The sequence below is a fragment of the Lissotriton helveticus genome, chromosome 9, assembly GCF_964261635.1.
Source record: "Lissotriton helveticus chromosome 9, aLisHel1.1, whole genome shotgun sequence".
Lineage (NCBI taxonomy): Eukaryota > Metazoa > Chordata > Amphibia > Caudata > Salamandridae > Lissotriton > Lissotriton helveticus.
In genome coordinates this window covers 586,281,245-586,302,172 of record NC_136070.1, presented here as the reverse complement: position 1 = coordinate 586,302,172, position 20,928 = coordinate 586,281,245, and the positions used below count along the sequence as shown (strand labels likewise).

At 47.8% G+C, this 20,928-nt stretch overlaps 1 protein-coding gene across 1 annotated transcript in view; it reads left to right on the top strand.

Moving 5' to 3' along the window:
* Positions 1 to 11,927, top strand: part of SAC3D1 (SAC3 domain containing 1) — a 64,000-nt gene extending 52,073 nt beyond the window's left edge. Inside the window, exon 3 of the mRNA XM_078662116.1 lies at positions 10,709 to 11,927. Within this exon, the coding sequence (XP_078518242.1) occupies positions 10,709 to 11,178 (470 nt within the window). The 3' untranslated portion in view covers positions 11,179 to 11,927. The remainder of the gene's footprint in view (positions 1 to 10,708) is intronic.
* Positions 11,928 to 20,928: the final 9,001 nt, after the last annotated feature.

The window sequence follows — 20,928 nt, the reverse complement described above, 5'->3', positions numbered from 1 at the left end:
TTATTGATTTGGTGTTCTCACATGGTGATGGAAGCTGTGTTTTTTTTATTGGGCAGATTGCTTGCAAGTAGATCACCTTAGATAATTAATCCACTGAAAACTCCATTAATCATGCTGTTCACTCCTTTATGGTCTTGAAATCCCACCTTCAGATGAGTATGAGGGGACCTTGCAATAGTCTGTTGCTGAAGGTGTGCTCCGTAATTGTTCTAGGTCGTGCAAACAGTTCTGTATATTTAGGGGTCTCTGAGCCCCCCCAGTATTCTAATTGTTTTAGAGTTACCCTTCTGGTGAGTGACCGCATAAGAACCCAGTAGGTGTCTCTTTTTTAACTTAGAAATACATTTGAAGGCAGGTTTCCATTTTCACAATCACACAAGGCACTCCATGGGCTCATACCCACCAGGTTAATGAAACACAAATTGTCCGAAGCACACAACCATTTAAATGTATTATACATATAACTTGGAAAAGTACTAGAAGTGTTAATTTTAATAGTAGATTAAAAATCACATTACCACATCAAATTGATGTCCTCGTAGTCAGTAAACAGACCATGCCAAGGGCCCGTGTGACACTGAGTTGAAGATATTACATTGGAATGTGGCAGGACTACAATCTAAGGTTCTATTACCAGAATGGCAAACTTTTATAAGACAGTATGACATTATTATGCTTCAGGAAACTTGGGCAACTCAGAATATGGTAATGGATGGATTTTAATATCCTAGTATGGCGGCAAATGCCTCTCCATCTGGTCGTGCATCGGAGGCTTAGCCACCTGGGTGAAATTATTTGCTGAGGGCTGCACCAGAAGTCTCTTCCAATCTAATATGGTTTATTTGGAGTCAATTTCAGTAACAACTGTTTTCTCATCATTAGAGCATTCTTGGCTATCGCTTCTAGGTGGCGTGCATGCTTATGCTATAGAAGGTGTATGATACATTTGTGTAGAGAATTCATGCAGCCTGAGTGATGTGGTCTTACTTAATGCACTCTTTGGCTTTCCTGTTTCAGTAGTAACTAGTAGCATTGTAATAATTGTTCCATGAAAAGCACTGGATCGTCACCCATTGGGCCTTCTGCTACAGCAGAAGCAAATTTGATCCCTCCATCCACAGTCTACCAAATCATTATTTGCAGCAAATCGATCTGACTCTTATCTGTAGGGTGCTTAATTCCTTTCTATCCTATACCCCGATCCTAAGTTTCGGTTCTGGCAATTCATTAAAATGTTTTTCTTTTCTCTCTCAAAGTGTTCCTTCATGAGTAATTACAAGGTTATTGATTTGGTGTTCTCACATGGTGATGGAAGCTGTGTTTTTTTTATTGGGCAGATTGCTTGCAAGTAGATCACCTTAGATAATTAATCCACTGAAAACTCCATTAATCATGCTGTTCACTCCTTTATGGTCTTGAAATCCCACCTTCAGATGAGTATGAAGGGACCTTGCAATAGTCTGTTGCTGAAGGTGTGCGCCGTAATTGTTCTAGGTCGTGCAAACAGTTCTGTATATTTAGGGTTCTCTGAGCCCCCCAGTATTCTAATTGTTTTAGTTACACTTCTGGTGAGTGACCGCATATGAACCCAGTAGGTGTCTCTTTTTTAACTTAGAAATACATTTGAAGGCAGGTTTCCATTTTCACAATCACACAATGCACTCCATGGGCTCATACCTACCAGGTTAATGAAACACAAATTGTCCGAAGCACAAAACCATTTTAAAGTATTGTACATATAACTTGGAAAAGTACCAGTAGTGTTTATTTTAATAGTAGATTAAAAATCACATTACCACAACAAATTGATGTCCTCATAGTCAGTAAACAGACCATGCCAAGGGCCCGTGTGACACTGAGTTGAAGATATTACATTGGAATGTGGCAGGACTACAATCTAAGGTTCTATTACCAGAATGGCAAACTTTTATAATACAGTATGGCATTATTATGCTTCAGGAAACGTGGGCAACTCAGAATATGGTAATTGATGGATTTTAATATCCTAGTATGGCGGCAAATGCCTCTCGATCTGGTCGTGCATCGGAGGCTTAGCCACCTGGGTGAAATGATCTGCTGAGGGCTGCACCAGGTCAGTCGAGACTCCTAATAATAGTTTTCAGGCTGTTAAATGTAAAAGGGGTTTGACTCTATATTTAGTTAATTTCTATAGTAACGATTTCACCAATATTCCTAACACAAAATTCCCAATCCTAATTGACCATATCACTTCACTGTCGAGCAATGCTGTAAGTAAAGGGCACTTGGTTGACCTTTGCCTTTCAGGTGATTTTAGATTAACCCTGTTAGTACAATCAAAGGAGTTGCAACCAGTAAACTAGTAAACCCCGTGAGCCCTGGCTCTATGGCTTAGAGCTGATGTCATACTTGGCCTTCCAGCACTTGAACAATGTAATTAATGGACAAGGCTGGTTGTAACGACACATTGATACCCACTTATAGGGGGAAGAGGTTGTTCCTCTATACTTAATTATTTTTTCATATCGGCCAATTTGATAGAGCCTCTGTTATATGGGAAAGTAATTCCCTCATATTTTTGGGATCATAATCCTATAGAGGTGGTATTCTCAATGTCTCAAAAGCTGCAATATAGGGTCGAATGTGGAGCCAGTAATCTTTAGCCGTCCACAGACGATCTAAGATTGGAATGGAGGCTTCAGGAGCCAGCCACATATTTCACTAAAATAATCAAGGAGAATATGGAATTGGTTGAGGCTTGCCGAGTGAAGGTGATACAAAACATCGTGTGGTAGGTGATTTTAATGACCTTTGCACCAATATAAAGAAACGATGAATCTTAGGTGGTTTAACACTGATTATTCTGAGTCAAATCTCTTTTTCCGTAATACACCGACGGCGCAACCTAGGGACACCTTGATGGTGGCTTCCCTACGAAAACAATGTAAGGAAGTAAATACTAGGCGAAGGAGGGAGGATTTATTCCAATAGTAGGAATCTTTAGTATTAGCAGCAAACAAGAAGAATAGCAAACTTTTTTTGTTCCGCTCTATCAGACATGAGACGAAGGAACCAAATGGCGTCCACAATCAATTGTCATATTCGTAGTGAGATATGGGACGCTCATTTTACAAACCTCTGTGCTGCTATGACTGATGAGATTGAACCCTTCGAGGTTCCTAATAATTATACAGGTATTCTGATAACCCTGAGTGAGGTGGAATATGCCATAGGTCAGAGCATTTGTGTTAAGGCTCCTGGCCCGGATGGTATCCCAATTTAGTATTTTTTATTTTTTATTTTTTTTGCAGAGTTTTATATAGCGCGAACTAGACCCGAACTGAATCCGGTATCAGAGCGCTTTACATATTTTCAAGTTACGTTACATGAGGACACACTTTCATTTTAGGTACGGGGAGATTAAGTGATTTGCCCAGAATCACAGGAGGTTTTGGCGTCGTTACCGAGACTTGAACCCAGATCCCCCGGTCCGAGGTCGAGCGCACTAGCCGTTAGGCCAACTCCTCTCCCCAATTAATTAATTCAATTAATCTTATAAAGTGTAATCTCGATTTCTGGGCCCCCTTACTAGTGAATGTTTTTAATAACCTATTTCTCCACTTCCATAATCATGGACAACCTCTATTATAGTGCCAATTTTTAAGGGTGACGGTTCTCAGCTGGGCTGTTACAGGCCTGTATGTTTAAGTGACACAACAGAAAGGATCCTGTGCAATAGAATAATGAGTGGGCACAGGACGGGTCTATTTTGTACCCTTGTCAATACAGGTTTGGGAACTGGATTGGGACAATTGAGCAAAGTCTGAACCTAAATTTGGTTGCTGGAAAATATGCTATAGCCAAACAATCTCCTTTATAATTGGCTTTTATAGACCTGACCTCAGTGTTCGACAGCGTCAATCACTCAAAGCTATGGACTTAACTCCTCCTTTCCTCTGGGATGGATGAGGCACTGGTGCACTTCTTAGCTTATTTGCACTGGGATATGAAAGCGATAATTCCACTTAGTACCCATGGAGATGTATCAGATGACGTAGATGTCTAATGCGAATTAAACCAAAGGTGCCTATTAGCCCTTCTTTTATTCATTTTTTACATTAATAAGCTCCATCCTTTTTTAACTTCTGCTATCCCAGACATTCCGAAAGTTAATGGTTTATCACTCCCTTCACTCCTCTTTGCAGACAACGCAGTGCTGATGGTACGAACGCCAAAAGCCCTGCGCCTTTAAGTGCATGCTTCTGTGGATTTTATGGGCACACTGGATTTATAAACTAATCTGACTAAATCCTATATCACGGCTGGTGGTGCGAAGAGATATGAGTTGTCAACTCTCTTTGTTGGGTCAAACAGTTTAAAATGCACCAGCACCTTTTCATATCTGGGGTTACTTTTGCTGCAACAGGATCATGGCTACCACATATCACTCAGTGTAGAATGAAACTGTCTAGGGCTATTGAGTCACTCACTACTCAGCTTACCCCAACCATTTAGTGGGGGAAATCTTATCCCACTGCTGCAAATCTAAAAAACAAAGTGTACTCCGATTGCCGCATACAGGGCTGGGATGTGGGACACCTCCAAAAGTGATGCCATTCAATCTGAAGAAAACCGGTTTTGCAGAAAGTTCCTGGTAGTTCCTGTCTTGTCCCTCATTTAATCTCCCATGCAGAACTGGGCGTCCCATACATAATGGACTACATCAGAGCACGTCCTACCTTATTATGGCTAGCAATATGGGGGGGAAAGGAGGCCAGTTTGACCAAGGATATCATTATGGACAGCCTCCTTGCTGGTGAGCAAGCCTTATATAATTTGATTATAGTGCAATAATAACTGTAGAGAGGGGGAAGGCGAGTGTGGCAGCCTATTTGAGTATGATAGAAGAACCACCACCGTCCAGATACCTTACTATATTTATGGGACGTTGGGAAAGTAGCTTATTGTTCAGTTTTAGAGCTAGCACAGTTGAATACCTACTGTGCTTCCCATTGGGCTTCCCAAACAAAATCTGGATTCGAGCACCTACCCTTGCGATGGGAGCTCTGGACAGTCCATGCAGCATTTTTATACATTTTTGTAACTTTTATATTAGGTCGAAGGAGCCAGGAGCGGCTCTAGGGTCATGGTGGCCCTGGGCAGGGAGCGTTGGTAGGGGCCCCGGAAGAAGGGGTCCGGGCGGGGCGGAACGCAGAGACCAGTTAAGAGGGGTGGGGGGGGGCATGGTGTTTGGAAGTGGAACAGCCGGAGGCCGCCAAATCCCTGCCAGGGGCCGCCACGCAAATATGTATCCATCCTCAGAGCATTATTATATTAAGGATATATATTGGCGTGGCGGCCCCTGGGGTTTGGCGGCCCTGTGCAGGTGCACAGCTTGCACATGCCTAAGGCCGCCGCTGAAGGAGCATTCTTTACTCCTTGTGTATTAAAAGACGTAACATTAGGGACTTTATGCTAGCCTTTAGGCTCCTGTTACAACTCCCTGATTATGAGATCAGTTTTTACGTTAGTGCTTTTCTGAAAATGTCTGTCTGGGCTCGCAGCTCCATGTTTACCGATTAAGTTTGCAGCACTGATTAGAATGGACTGTATTCTTTAAATGCTTTGATTTGGATTACATTTTATCTGTCTTTTATGTGATTTTATTTACTGTGCATTTTATATGTTTTTATTGTATGGACTATGCTCCTATGGATACCTTGTGAATCAGAAGAATGTTATTATGACTGACAGTAAACAGAGAGCACAACGCAACAACAATAGCTTCTCTTAAAGCACTCCAATAATACCATGCTTGTGTGTCATATGTAGAGATTGGTAATGTTTGCTGATCACAGTGAGCGCAGTCGATATAGCCAAGTATTATTAGAATACTTTAAGGCATGCTATTTTTGTTGCATTGTGCTCTCTGTGTTGAACATTACTGTCTGGGCTTATTGTGACGGTTAATGTAATTTGCATTTCGGTTTATTCTATGTGCACTAAATGTGGAGACATTAGTTTGTTGTGGTAATGTGATTTAAAAAAAAATCTAGTATTAGAATAAAAACTTCTTACTTTTCTAAATAATATATAAAATACTTTAATCTGGTTGTGTGCTCTGGACAATTTGGGTTTAATTTGTCTGGGATTACTTCTAGTAATCAATTTGGTTACGCTTCGTGATAGCAGGGGTGTAGTCTGTTGTAGCACCAGTTAAACTGAATTTTTGATCTACATTACAGTCACTTTTTAGGTTTTGCCTGGCGAAAGCTGCGCTCTGCGCAGCTTTTTCGCGCAGGCGAAAACCTGATGAGAACTGTAGTGGGGTTTGGGTCGGGCCTCGTCATTTATTGGCTGGCTCCATAAATGGAGCCTAGCCATTGGACGAGGGGCCTGTCCGTCAATGCCGGACCAGATTCGGGGGCGTTCCCGACATTCTTTGGCTTTTGCCGACGTCACGCGACGTCAGCCGAAAGCCGGGAACGCCCCCGAATCTGTTCCGGCATTGCCGGCACCCGCCTTCCTGCTCCGGCCGTCTTCTGTGTCTCTCCTTCCCCTTTCCCGCCCCCTCCCAGCAGTGAGTGATGACACAGCTCCTCCCCTCAGTCACGCGTGTAAACAAACGCCTGCATCACTGTGAGGCTGCCGGTGCTTATTATTAGAGTTTCGAAACTAGACAGCCGCTGCATCCCGCTGAACTGCTTGTAGCGTCTCCGCCCGGGAACCACGCACAGGGAGCAACAGACAGCACGGGGGCGGCATTTCAATGAAACTTGACAGAAACAGGATTACTTACAAACCATAATATCGATTGCAGGTAGCTGCGAGGAGTAGGGCATTGTTACATGCTGCAATCCGACACCCAGCTAACCGATTCACTCCAAGAAAGCTGCACAAATACAACATGCAATAGTTGAAGTTCTTCCCCTACCTTCTCCTGTGCGTGCACCCTTTCGTAGGAGAAGCGGTCCCTTCCGAACACAGCGTTCAGCATCTCTGCACTTCCAAACTCGTTCCCAAAAGACAGAAAACTGGAGCGGTCCCAGGACGCAGAGTCCGCTCACAAGCGACTGGGCAGGGAGCGGGGCCTCGTGACATCTGGGAGGGGAACCGGTTCTTGGCAGCTAGATCAAAACCAGTGGCTACCCTCTGTGTTCAGGTGTCACAGTGCTGCTTCCTAGTGCCGCTGTCACCTGGTTTGTCCCGCCCCTTCGCCCGCCTCACGCCCATGCATGACAGGCAGCAGATTAACCCAACCACATGGCTGCCGGCCACTCCATGCGTTGTGCAATTTTTAAAAACCCATGGCAGTGTGTACAGTCCTGCACTGTGGCCGTCTTCAGAAAGCATTCGCCTCCTTACACATGCAGACAGAAGCAGCAGAATTCCGAGCTGAACTTGTTTTACCCAGACAGTGTTTATTTAAAGCGTTTACATTGCAGCACACGGAAGTCTGTCAGCGCTGTCTTTTTCCCACTGCTGCTCACGTTATATATTTCTAACCGTTATTACAAGTGTTGTAGTAGGTGCACCTTTTTTGTGCAGTTATTCGTTCAACTTGAACCGTGCATTAACGTGAAGTAGATTATGTAACCATCGACATGGTTCTCATCAGGAAACGTGTCATTTTCATTTACAGCGATATGCCTGCAAGTCGAATTTTCAAACGATAAATTCTAGCGACCTCTGATTCCATTGTAAGTGTTGTGGGTCTCACTTGGATACTGCACAAGTGAGGGGGATCATTTTGGGGTTGGGGGTTGACAACAAATGCTGCAGGCAGAGGGAATGTGTCTTAAATTGGTATGGTGGACATGGGGCTAAGTTCTGCAATTGTACTACTGAAAATGGCTGTGACGTCACTTGGTGCAGCAAGAGGGCTAGACACTTAAACGAGTTGTCAACCTGGATAGGTTTTTACATCGAGTCTGTGACTGGCGTTTTAAGTGTAATGGAGATGGCGTTAAGAAGGATGGTGTCTGAACGTGATGGTGGTTTCAGTAATTGCCGCCATGGTTTCAAAGGCCAGCGGCAGCAGGGCTCTGGAGAGGGGCAGGAGGCGGGCTTACGGACTGTGCAGCTAGTACTTGTTAAAAGCTGGAGGAGTCTCTGGAGAGAACAAGGACACCATTCAGAGCGTGGCAGGCAGGGACCCGAGCGAGGGAGGAGACCCGAGGGCGGAGCATCGCGGGAGCTGAGCAGAGGGAGGGAGCGCAGGCACAGAGCAAGGTGCAGGATCCCGACCGGCGCTGACTGAACGACCCCCAGCCATGGCTGCCGCTAGCAGGGCGATGCTCTTCCACCTGACCCTGCACCTCCTGTCCCTGTGCGCCTGGGTGTGCGCTTTCAACCTGGACACGGACGACGCCATCCTCAAGACAGGCGACCCCGGCAGCTACTTCGGATTTTCTCTGGCCATGCACCGGCAGTTGAAGCCGCAGGACCGACGAATGTAAGTCCGCCGGCGTGGTCTATTATGCTGCTAAGTTGCTTGCATTTTTTGCTAAGTTTTAAGGACAGCTGGTGCTGAATATTCTTTTCCGGAGGCGCCGTGTGTGCCAACACGGGGCAAACCTTTCTGGTAGTTTGTGCTAGTTTTCAAAAGTCCCTTGCCCCGTTGCCCCCCTTGCAGGGCTCCCCCCAGCGGGGCGAATGAGCGCAGATGTTGGTGATGCCAGCGCACAGGTTGTAAAAGAAATGGACCCTGATTTGAGTTTTGTATTCCTTCTTCTCGAGCGGGTTGAGTGAGGGTAGCGAGAAGTCAGCTGTCTGCTTCTTAAGTGCATTCCGATTAATACTTGGTTGCAGACGGTGTATCTGCGCCCCCCATAGTTGTAAGCGCTATATAAATGTTACAGTGCGCAGGCATGCCGGCTGCTGTAGATGGCACGGGTCCTCGTTGTACAGGTTGTTGTTGTGGGTGGTCGGATTGGGGTATGCGAAACCCTGCACAAGGCGGGGGCGGGGCGATGGCAGCCAACAGACCCCCACCAGGCGAGATATGCATGACAACAAAAGGCCGCGGGCTCCCTTCACCCCCCCGAGCAAGGCTGCATTGTCTTCGCACCAGGAAAGGCCCAGCCTTTCCGAAACGAAACTCCATGCAAGGCCCTTCCACAGGGAGTTCATCGTGAGCAAAAGAGAAGCGTCTGAGAGGCTCCGAGCATGTGCCACCGGTGAGCCCTGCTCACAGTGCGTGAAAGCATCCACGGCTTAAAGTGTCTCTTCCGGGTGAGGACAAGTTTACTAGCACACCAAACCTCCAATCATCATGTGCAGGCTGTAGTACAAATGTCCTAACTGTAGGAGGCAGCGTGCACAACCCCCAACCAGTGAAAAGCAAAATGATGTTGAGTCTTTTCCGAAATTCTTGTCAACAACTTAACCTTAAGCGTGCCAAAACCTCCTCTCGTACTGTTTAGTTGTCAGTCAGCAACTTCTGTCCAACTGCAGGCTCCTCTATTCTGACGGAGTCGCTCACTCACCCCTGTTGCCTGCTTGTGCCTCCGTTTTCGTGCCCCTGTTGCCTGCTTGTGCCTCTGTTTTCGTGCCCCTGTTGCCTGCTTGTGCCTCTGTGTGCCCCTGTTGCCTGCTTGTGCCTCTGTGTGCCCCTGTTGCCTGCTTGTGCCTCCGTGTGCCCCTGTTGCCTGCTTGTGCCTCCGTGTGCCCCTGTTGCCTGCTTGTGCCTCCGTGTGCCCCTGTTGCCTGCTTGTGCCTCCGTGTGCCCCTGTTGCCTGCTTGTGCCTCCGTGTGCCCCTGTTGCCCGCTTGTGCTGTGTGGGTGTGTGTGGAGGGCTCTGGTGTGGCGCCGCGGCCAGGGTGACTGACGCTGGAATCTGGGGACCACGGTTTGATCCCCGGCTCCGGCGGCAGGTTAGCCCAGCGCCATGTGACTCTGGGCAATAGCTCGCTTAATCTTCCCGACGGCCCCCAGCGCCTAGAGACCCTTACGGGTGATTGTGCGCTTTACAAATGTGGACTTCTTCTGTGTGGCTGTGTGTGTAGGAAGCTTTGTGTGGCTGTGTGTGTGGGGGGCTTTGTGTGGCTGTGTGTGTGGGGGCTCTGTGTGGCTGTGTGTGTGGGGGGCTCTGTGTGGCTGTGTGTGTGGGGGGCTCTGTGTGGGTGTGTGTGGGGGGGGCTCTGTGTGTGTTTGTGTGTGTCATTTGCGAGATATAAAGCTAGTGGCATTGTAAATGACAATGCCATTTATTTATGTTAAAAAAAACATAAATAAAAATAATGTCAAGAGCAATGCCAATAGCTCTAACTTTAACAAAGGCAAAACCATTGCATTGTAAATGCTTGTTTTTAATTGTATAGTGTGAGGGTATTACTTTCCACTTCTACCCTTGTCACAGTATACCTTCCAGGTTGCGCTCTCTTATATTGCCCAGTGTCTGAAGTGCAGCGCAGGAGACCTATATTAAGATAATTTTTAGTAAGGAAGAGTTGGAGCAATCAATCCACTCATCTTGATGGCAGAAGGGTAATCCAAGAGGTGCTGGAAACAGTTTTTGAGTTGGAAAACCTGCTTCAAGCTCTGATGATACAGGACGCATGTACATTGTGTGCAGGAGCTTTCCATTAGAAGATCTTTCAAATGTATACCATGTCTGGTTCCCTTGTGAATAGTAGCTATTGTCCTCCTTGCAACAGATAGATTGTTGATTGTTTGTTTTGTGTGGCTGGGGCATGACTTGTTTAACCCCTTTCTCATTTCTTCACAGGATCGCTAGAGGCGTTGTGCCAGGCCTTGCTGCTTCCCACCCACATCCGAAAAACACCAGAGGTGCGCATGGCGATGGCCGTCAACCGAGCCTACTTGGAAGGCAACTTTCCACGCTTTTTCCGTCTCTTGAGACAGCTGTCTCCTCTCCAGTCCTGCTCCATCCACCGCCATGTGGCGCCATGCCAGCGCCAAGCCTTGCTCATCTTCAGCCATGGCTTCAGCAGCAAGAATTGTCGTTATCCATTGGACCGCCTAGCCCAATTGCTGGGCTTTGAAAGTCAGCTGCAGGCCACCCAGTTCTGTCAACAACACGGACTGACTATTGTCGGAAACTCTGTTGTTTTCCTGAGGTCTGCCTTCAAGGACCCTGGAGCAGTACTACACGCCCCCTCATATAAACTAGTGGACAAGAAGCTTGGCTTGAGGACATGGTCTGAGATCATAAATGAGCCGTCACTGCAGTTGTAGACTACTACTGTCCCTGCAGCACTTGAGATACTTTTGAGACCCTAGTCTCCAAATGTTTACATTTACTATGGATGGGAGGCGAGGACTAGAAGAGTTCAAATATGTGGTAAAAAGTGTCCAATAGAAGGCATGTGCCTGCACCAGCTTTAACCACCGACCCAGTGGCACATTATAGTGTGCTGCCTTGATCTTTATCCTGTGACCAAAGGGTGTGCGTCCTGTTTAGAAAGGGCTAGAGAAGACCATTATGGGTATGATGAGAAGGGAAGAGGAAATTGAAAGTAATATCAGTTGTATCAGAGGGGGAACAATTTCTGACCATCAGAAAAGCCTAAATGGTATCCTGTTAGTCAGCAGACAGGCATGTGTAATCCAGATCCCATTACAACACTGACATTTCCTGCCAAAATATATTGCTCTTGACTGTATTGTGTCTCTCTTGAAACAGAGGGGTAATGTACTGCCCTCACAAGTTCACTTTAGTTCGGATTTCTTTTCTCTATCGTTATGTATGAAATGTTGTGGTTTTATTCTAATTTGAAGAATGATGACAAATTATCCCCCCGCATCGGGAAATTAAAACCAGTTGAGTTACAATATACACAAGCTCTTTTTCTTGAATCTGAAACAAACTCTTTATGCTTACACTGTGATAACTGAATGGGTTTTGGTGCAAACAAATTTAAAGATTCGTTTCTCAGTTACTCCTCTTCAGCAGCTCCAAAATTGAAATAAAAGTTCCAAAAAGATTGTATTTGGGCTGAGAGATATTCACTTGATTGCAGGGGGATTCCTCTTAGAAAAATCCCTCAAACATGTATAGTACACGCAGCCTGTGAAATTTTTAATACACCTGATGTATTAAAACAAATAATCATTATTTCCAACAATGGTAGGAAAACAGACAAATTGGGAACAATGCGTACACCGCGATCAAAAGCGTTTTGTTCAATCTTGTTAATATAGAAGAGTTTCAAAGCATCTGTAGTCCTAGGTGTTACATTCAAGTATTGGGATGTGCCTATAATCAAGGTGCTAGGGTGGAATCTTCTCTCTTTCTTAATGCTCTCTGGATTTCTAGGATGAACAAAACTTTTTGTCCATGAAACCAGACTTTAAAGGATCCTTCTTTCACTAGTGTTCACTCAAATCCAGTATCACAATCGTTGAGTTTGGGTGGATGACACTCTTCTGTACATAGTTAAACAATACCAGCATTAGTTGTGCATTGAAATAACTAATCCGAGGCAAGAACTTAAAGCTTTGCTTTAGCTTTGTGCTATCTATATTAGTAACTGGTATATTGCTTCACTCAGGAATTCTCTATAGGGGATCTTTCTCCATCTATGACCAAGCTATGCAGCGTCAAACTGCCCTGTGTGGAAAAAGTACAGGAAAACACTGGCAGAACAAAATCTGTGTATTCTTTCCTTGCTTCTACTCGCAGACATCATCGTAGGATTAGGCCAATAACTCCTAGATATAGCTATCAAACAATCCGAAGGGCTACTCTTGGTTACAGGCCTCATAAAAACCCTGAAGGGTTGGAATAGTCCTTTATGAGAACAGCCCTTCTACAACCCTGAAGAGTTGAGAAAGTCACTACTGGGAACATTTCTTTCATGTTGAAGGGTTGGGATAGTCACTCCTGGAAACAACTGTCACACAAACTCCAAGTGGTTGGAATAGTAGCTCCTGAGAGCAGTCCTCATGCAAATCCCAAAGGGTTGTGATAGCCTATTTTGGGCACAGCTCATATAGAACCCGGAGAGTGAAGAGAGTCACTCCTGGGTATAGGTCTTCTAATAACTAATAATTCATCAGAGTTGTGACATTTGCTTTTGGTCACAGCCCCAATCTGTAAAGGATTGATATAGTTGCTTTTGGGTAAGGCCCATAAACACATTCCAAAGGGTTGGAACTCATTGCTCCAAGTAACAACCCCACTCTCAAACTCAGCCAAGCTGGGGTAGTCATTTCTTCGAACATGGTACCCTTAAACACATCCAGGTTGGGAATATTACCTCCATATACCAACCACAGCCACTTCCACATTCAGTTCACAAAAAAGACAACTGATTAACGTAGCCTCATAGATCAGGTCTCGATTGGCAAAATCACCATTCGGTCAGGCCTTAAGGTGATCTCAAGTGAACGACAAGGAGAAAAACAAGAAGGAGCACTACATCTATATAACCTCGCAGCATGCTTCCACCACATCAGGAAAGGCTTGTAATTTTACAGTTAGAAAAGCACACACGATAGAAAAATGATAACCTTCTTATGCAAGACCTTGGAGGCTCCTCATCACAGCAGGGAAAAATACTGATTCTCCAACCAACTAAGAAGACACAAAGGAAAACAGGACAAGTCTTTCTATGCTAGGAAATTCACATCCAACAAAACAAACACAACTAGAAATAAATAATACAAGATTCCCATTTTAGGACTACCAGATCCTATCAAAACAAGGTGACAATGTTGCTCACCAGAAGAAAGTTATTAATTCTATCACAGTGTGACTATATCGTCAATCGGTATAGCCAATGGAAAAACATGTATGTTCTAATACTAGATACTCATGTTATGTTATGTTATGTTATGTTAAGTGCAACTTATAGAGCACGCTAACACCAAAAAGGCTTCATGGCGCTTTAAGACAGAGTGAGTGAGGGGGAAGCGTGAGTGGCGGTGTTTTTAACCAAGGAGTGGGAAGAGGTGAGTTTTGAGTGATTTTCTGAAATTCAGGAAGGAGGGGCTGGATTTGATGGAAAGAGGGAGAGGATTCCAAAATCCGGGGGCTAGGTGGGAGAAGCGACGGCCACCGAATTTCTTGGTTTTAGCTTTGGGGGTGACTAGCAGATGAAGGTGGGCTGATCGGAGGTTGCGCCTTGGTCGATGGGGAGTGATTAGGGATTTGAGAAATGCGGGCCGGTGCAATGGAGGGCCTTGAAGGTGAGGCAGGCCACCTTGAAAGCTGCCCTTTGGCTAATTGGTAGCCAATGCAGGCTGTGAAGTAAAGGTTTTGCCGATTGCTATCTAGGAGTTTTATGGATGAGGCGGGCCGCTTGGTTCTGAACAACCTGAAGGCGGTGCAGCAAAGATTGTGGGAGACCATGGTAGAGGGAGTTGGAGAAGTCCAGACGAGAAAGTACTAGCGAGATGACGACCTGGGTGAGTGCAGCGGGCGGAAGTAGGTGGCGAACTTTGCGGATCTTCCGAAGCTGGTATATACAAGATGAAATGACCGCACCCACTTGAGCTTTGAGAGACAGTTCGGTGTCGATAATCACACCCAGGCTCTTCACTGATTTGACCGGGGCTGGGGGGGGGACCTAGCTCAAGGGGCCAGAACTGAGAACCCCAGTGAGCATGGCTGAGTCCGGGGAGAAGGAGCTCGGTTTTCCCGGGATTCAGTTTTAGCTGATTCGAGTTCATCCAGTGTTGGATGTGGATCATAACAGTTTGAAACGTATTGATGGCATGAGGTGAGTTTAGAGGGAGGACAATCTGTATATCATCGGCATAGTTGTAAATAGTAACATCCCATTTCTGAAGTGAATGGATCAAGGGCCGGAGGTATAGGTTGAACATGAGTGGTGAAAGGGAGGAGCCCTGAGGGACTCCACAGGTCGTGGGGGTTTTTGTTGCGGTATAGGGGCCCATGCGGACAGCCTGTGTTCTTCCGGTCAGGAAGGACTCAACCCACTTAAGGGCAGTACCCTGGATGCCTGCCTGTCCGACACGGTGGAGAAGGATGTTATGGTTCACCATGTCGAACGCGGCCGACGGGTCCAGGAGTACAAGGGCTTGGGGGATCCCTGCGTCCGCGTTACTCCTAAGCGTGTCCAGGACTGCCAGGATGACGGCCTCGGTAGAGTGGGTCGGTCTGAAGCCAGCTTGGTTGGGCTCAAGGTGGCAAGAAGATTCGATAAAATTAGACAGGCATCGGGTGACGTGGGCCTCCATTAATTTGGAGAAGTAGGGAGATGGGACGATAATTGGATGGTTCCGCGGGGTCGACGCCAGGTTTTTTGAAGAGGGGCACTAGGATGGCCTCCTTGAGAGAGCTGGGAACGATGCCGCTGCTGAGTGAACCGTTCAGCAGGGTTAGAATACAATCAGGTAGATTGAGGCAAACATTCTGTAAGACAGATGGAGGACAGCAGTCGTTAGGGGAGCCAGAATTGACGCGAGTAGCGAGTTCCGCTAATGAGATAGGGTTCAGAGCCGGGAAGGTGGTGAGAGTCAGGGGGTTGTTGGAGGAGGTGTCCGAAGAGTATAGCTGGGATGGGAGAGGGATAGAGTTTTTAATTTTTATGATTTTTTCCACAAAGAAGAGGTTGAGAGTGTCACATGTTTCTTGAGTAGGGGTCTGGGCTGGGAGAGTTCTGTCGTCTGTGGTGAGTTCATTCATGACTTTGAACTCCTTTGATTTATTAACTGCAGTCAAGATCCTATTGGAAAAATGTTCGATTTTGCTAGGGTAATAGCAGTTTTGTATTCTTTGCGTGCCGCCATGTAAGACAACCTGGCTGAGTTAGAATAATCGCGTCTCCAGAATCGTTCCAGCTGGCACGTTTTTAATTTGTGATGCTTGAGGTCATCAGAGAACCACCTATGGGAGTTATGGTGCCTAGTGCGGGGAAATTTGGTAAGGGGGGCAAACTGGTCGCTGGCTGACCTCAGCCAGGAACCGATGTCATTTACTATAACGTTGATGTTGTCAGTGGGATTAAAGACTGGGCGGGTGTCGGCCAGAGTAGTGAAAAAGCCCTGGGAATCATGTGTGCTCCATTTCCGTGAGGAACCACCAGCCATCAGAGGAGCAGGAATCCGGCCGACGACAGTGATGGAAGTTTCAACTAAATAATGATCTGACCAGACGCAAGGGGATATTACTGGCTGAGACAGAGCCAGATTGCAGGTCCAGATCTGGTCCAGGATGTGGCCCTTGATGTGAGTGGGTCGGGTGACCTGTTGGATAAGGTTTAAGCTGTTGAGAGACTCAAAGAGCTCAATAGCATGGGGGCCGGCGTTGGTATCGTTGATATCGTTGAACCAGTAGTTCAGGTCGCCGAAGAGGGCAAAACTGGAGTGTTGCGTTAGCAGATTGGATAGCTGTTCGCTCATGATGTTAGAGAAAGATGGCATAGGATGAGGGGGCCGATATAAAAGAAGAATGGTGAGGGCACCGGCGTCAGTCTCCAGGCTAACCAGCAAGTTGTCCACCTCTGGAAGGAGGAGGGAGTAAGAGGAAGTGGAGCTCAGGCGCTTAGATATGATGGCTGCCACCCCACCCACGGGCCGGTCGCCAGGGCGATCGGCATTGAGGATGTAGTAGTCAGGGGGAAGGGCCGCCAGATTATCTGGAGGGATTCTGGAGTTAACCAAGTTTCCGTGAGCAGGAGTATGTCAGGGTTGTTATTAGACAACAGGATGAAAATGTCCTCGCGGTATTTTACTAAAGAGCGGGTGTTCAGGTATGACACCCTGATGGAAGTGGCGTTCCTGGTCGGTTTAACTGTAGGAGTGCGTCCAAATGGAGAGAGTAGAGCGGGGCGCAAAAGGCCAGCTGTGTGTATACGGCTGTGGGAATTAGGAGACACCGGAGGGGCAAGATGCTGTAGGTCTTTGAGAGATTGTGCGGAGTATGAGATGGGAAGGTCAGCATGGCTTGCCCTAGGGCCCGGCCTGGCGCGGACGGGCGCAGACGGGCTTTCCTTTGGCGCGCCTTCGGCGCGCAAACGTCGCGCCCGCTGCGCTCATCCGCTGCCCGTCCGAAAGATACACATGATTTATAGGTCTGGAAGAGCGGCGGCGGGAGCGTGGCCTCTGAAGGGGGCGTGGCCTGCGGCCTTGCCGAGATGGCGGCAGGAGAAGATTGTTTGCTCTGGGGGCCTCGGCAGCGCTAGATCCACTGCGCGGAGTACAACCTGAGCAGAGTAAGTGACACGTGCAACAAGTTAAAGTGACAATCAAATTATTCGTAAAAAAGAAGTAAAAACGCTCTCGGCTTCCGCCTCAAGAGCTCGGTTCAGTCTTAATGATAGGCGCTGGTATTCAGCGTCGCTTTATGGGCGGCGGCGGGGGCGTGGCCTCTGAAGGGGGCGTGGCCTGCGGCCTTGCCGAGATGGCGGCAGGAGAAGATTGTTTGCTCTGGGGGCCTCGGCAGCGCTAGATCCACTGCGCAGAGTACAACCTGAGCAGAGTAAGTGACACGTGCAACAAGTTAAAGTGACAATCAAATTATTCGTAACTTTTTTTAAAAAGAAGTAAAAACGCTCTCGGCTTCCGCCTCAAGAGCTCGGTTCAGTTTTAATCATAGTCTTAATTAACTCATCTTACAGAGAACCCAGCTAACACACCGCCACTAGGAATGTCAACCTTCAACAACTGGCTATCGATGGCCTGGACTTTCAGATACCACTCAAAACAACCACCACGGTTAAACACAAGGAAAGGGCCACATATGCAAATGATAAAACTAAAAAGCTGGAGACTGAACCCTACACCTACAATACAGTGCAAATGCAGAAAGTCACATGATGAGAATGATAAAATCCTTCTACACTGCCATAACAGAGAATACAAATCAGCAACCAGACTTGTTGAGAGTTAACTACTCTGAAAGCGTAATGAATGGTGACTTCCCATCAGGAACTACACAAGATTCTGGACTCACCTCAGACACCACAAGATAAAGTATTCTGTGACTCTATCTCCAAAGAATGTATTTCAATAATAGAAAGGTAAGGGGACTAACCTTCAAACTCATCACACACAGACAGGATCCTTCTAAATGAAAATGTAAACGATTACAAACCTCCTGCCAGATACTTGCTAACAAGTAATGTAATCAGGGCAAGCAACCATACTAAATCCCCAACGGACACCTGCAAAAATGTTTAGAAGTAATTTCCCAAATACTCGTCCTGGATCAATAACCAGGAGTGTCTTGAACAAATCCTTAGAACAAGCATCATTCTGATCCAAGCCAAAGAACTGCTATATTAGACCACACCACAAAAAAGAACATTGACCAATAGAATCATCAAACTAAAGACTAGTAGCCAAAGGCTCATTTATAGATGAGCTGTTTGAAAGAGCTGTCTTTGCCCAACTTTCTATCTTTGTTGAGGAAAACAATTTTGTGTCAGATCAATCAATCAATCAATACATTTGTAAAGTGCACTAATCACCCGTGAAGGGGGGGGTGCAGCTATTGCTCGAATAGCCAGGTCTTGAGTAGCCTCCTGAAGGTTAGCAGGTCCTGGGTCTGTCGTAGGAGCAGGGGGAGGGTGTTCAGGTCTTGGCAGCGAGGTGGGAGAAGGATCTGCCGCCGGTAGTCGCTCTTCGGTTGTGAGGGAGGGTGGCGAGGGCGAGGTCGGCTGAGCGGAGCTGGCAGTTCGGGGTGTAGAAGGTGAGTCGTCTGTTGAGGTAAGCCGGACTGGTGTTGTGGAGTGTCTTGTGTGCGTGGGTGAGGAGCTTGAAGGTTATCCTCTTGTTGACGGGGAGCCAGTGTAGGTCTCTCAGGAGGGGAGTGGTGTGCCTGTGGCGGGGTACGTCGAGGATCAGGCGTGCAGAGGTGTTCTGTATTTGTTGTAGTAGTTTCAGGAGTTTGGCCGGGGCTCCCGTGTAGAGGGCGTTTCCGTATTCCAGCCGGCTAGTGACGAGGGCATGGGTGACTGTTCTTCTTTTTCGGTGGGGATACATCTGTAGATCTTGCGGAGGGTGTTGAAGCAGGAGGATGAGACGGCGTTGACTTGCTTGGTCATGGAGAGTGTTGAGTCGAGGATGACTCCCAGGTTGCGTGCGTGGTCGGTGGGTGTCGGGGCTGCTCCCAGGCAGTCGGCCACCAGGAGTCATCTCAGGCTGAGGGGTTGGAACCGAGGATGAGGACCTCCATCTTGTCTAAGTTCAGCTTCAGTCGGCTGTTTTTTATCCATTTGGCGACGGCCTTCATTCTTTCGTGGAGGTTGGATTTGGCGGTGAGGGGGGTCCTTGGTGAGGGAGAGGATCAGTTGGGTGTCATCGGCGTAGGAGATGATGTTGAGGTCGTGCAGTCGGGCGACGTGGGTGAGCGAGGCCATGTAGATGTTGAACAGTGTCATGCTGAGGGACGATCCTTGGGGCACGCCGCAGATGATCTCGGAGGCTTTAGATTGGAATGGGGGGAGGCGGACTCTCTGGGTTTTGCCGGAGAGGAAGGAAGTGGTCCATTCCAGAGCCTTGTCTCAGATCCCTGCGTTGTGGAGGCGTGTGCGTAGGCAGACTGTATCGAAGGCGGCTGAGAGGTCCAAGAGGATGAGGGCCGCGGTTTCACAATTGTCCAGCAGGGTCCTGATGTCATCGGTGGCGGCGATGATGGCAGTTTCGGTGCTGTGATTGCTGCGGAACCCTGACTGGGACGTGTCCAGGATGTTGTTCTCTTCGAGGTAGCGGGTCAGTTGCCTGTCGACCATCTTCTCGATGACTTTAGCCGGGAGCAGGGAGATGGGCCGGAGGTTCTTGAGGTCTCTCGGGTCCGCCTTGGGTTTCTTGAGCAGGGCGTTGATCTCCGTGTGCTTCCAGCTCTCCGGGAAGGTCGCGGTCTCGAGGGAGATGTTGATGACTTTGCGAAGGTGGGGTGCGATGGTGGCGCTGGCTCTGTTGAAGATGTGGTCCGGCATGGGTCTGACGGTGAGCCGTAGTGGATTGTGCTCATGGTTTTATGGTGTTGTCATTGTTCACGTTGGCCCAGGCGAGTACGGGGGGCATAGTCGATGGTGGGTGTGGGGTCTGAGGTGTTGGTGGCTGTCAGGGCGGTTTGCGGTGGAAGAAGGTGGCGAGGGAGTCGCACAGGTCTTTAGATGATGGGATGTCGTTGGTGTTTGAGCTGGGGTTGGTGAGTTCCTTCACGATGTTGAAGAGCTCCTTGCTGTTGTGTGCGTTGACGCGGCAGTCTTCGAAGGAGGTCCTCTTCGCGAATCTGATGAGGTGATGGTGTCTGCGGATGGCGTTCTTGTTGTCTGCATGGCTGTCTGGTGTCTGTTCGTGGTGCCATGTCTTCTCAAGTTTCCGACAGGTTTGTTTGGAGGCCTGGAGGTCTAAGGTGAACCAGCTGGCTCTCTTGTCGGTGCGTCTGTTGGAGGGTTTCTTGGGCGGGGCGAGAGTGTTGGCGCAGTTGTCGATCCAGCGCCTGAGGAACGGGTGGGGGAGTCGGTGTCAGTGGGATCGGCAGGTGGGCTTCGGGTGAGGCTGATGTTCAGCTGGTCTGCGGTGACTTTGCTCCAGCTGCAGCGGGGGATCTGTTGGGTGTGGTGGTGCATGGTGTGTTTCCGGAAGGTGAAGTGGATGCAGCGGTGGTCGGTCCAGTGGGGTTCGGTGGTGTGGCTGAAGTTGATGTGGGGGCTTGCGGAGAAGATGGGGTCAAGCATGTGACCGGTGGAGTGGGTGGGCGTTGTGACGAGCTGTCTGAGTCCGAGGTTGGCGAGGTTGTCGATCAGGGTGGTGGAGTTGGAGACGTCGTTGTTCTTGAAATGAAAGTTCAGGTCTCCGAGGAGGATGTAGTCTGTCGAGGCCAGGACGTGCGGGCTGACTAAGTCGACGATGTTGTTGCTGAACTGGAGCTGTGGTCCGGGGGGTTTGTAGATGAGTGTTCCTCAGAGGGTGGTGTTGGGGTCGGTGTGGATCTGGAAGTGCAGGTGAAGCGGGCAGCAGGGAGGGCACAATACAGTACAAGGGGGCAACAGGAGCCAAATACAGAGA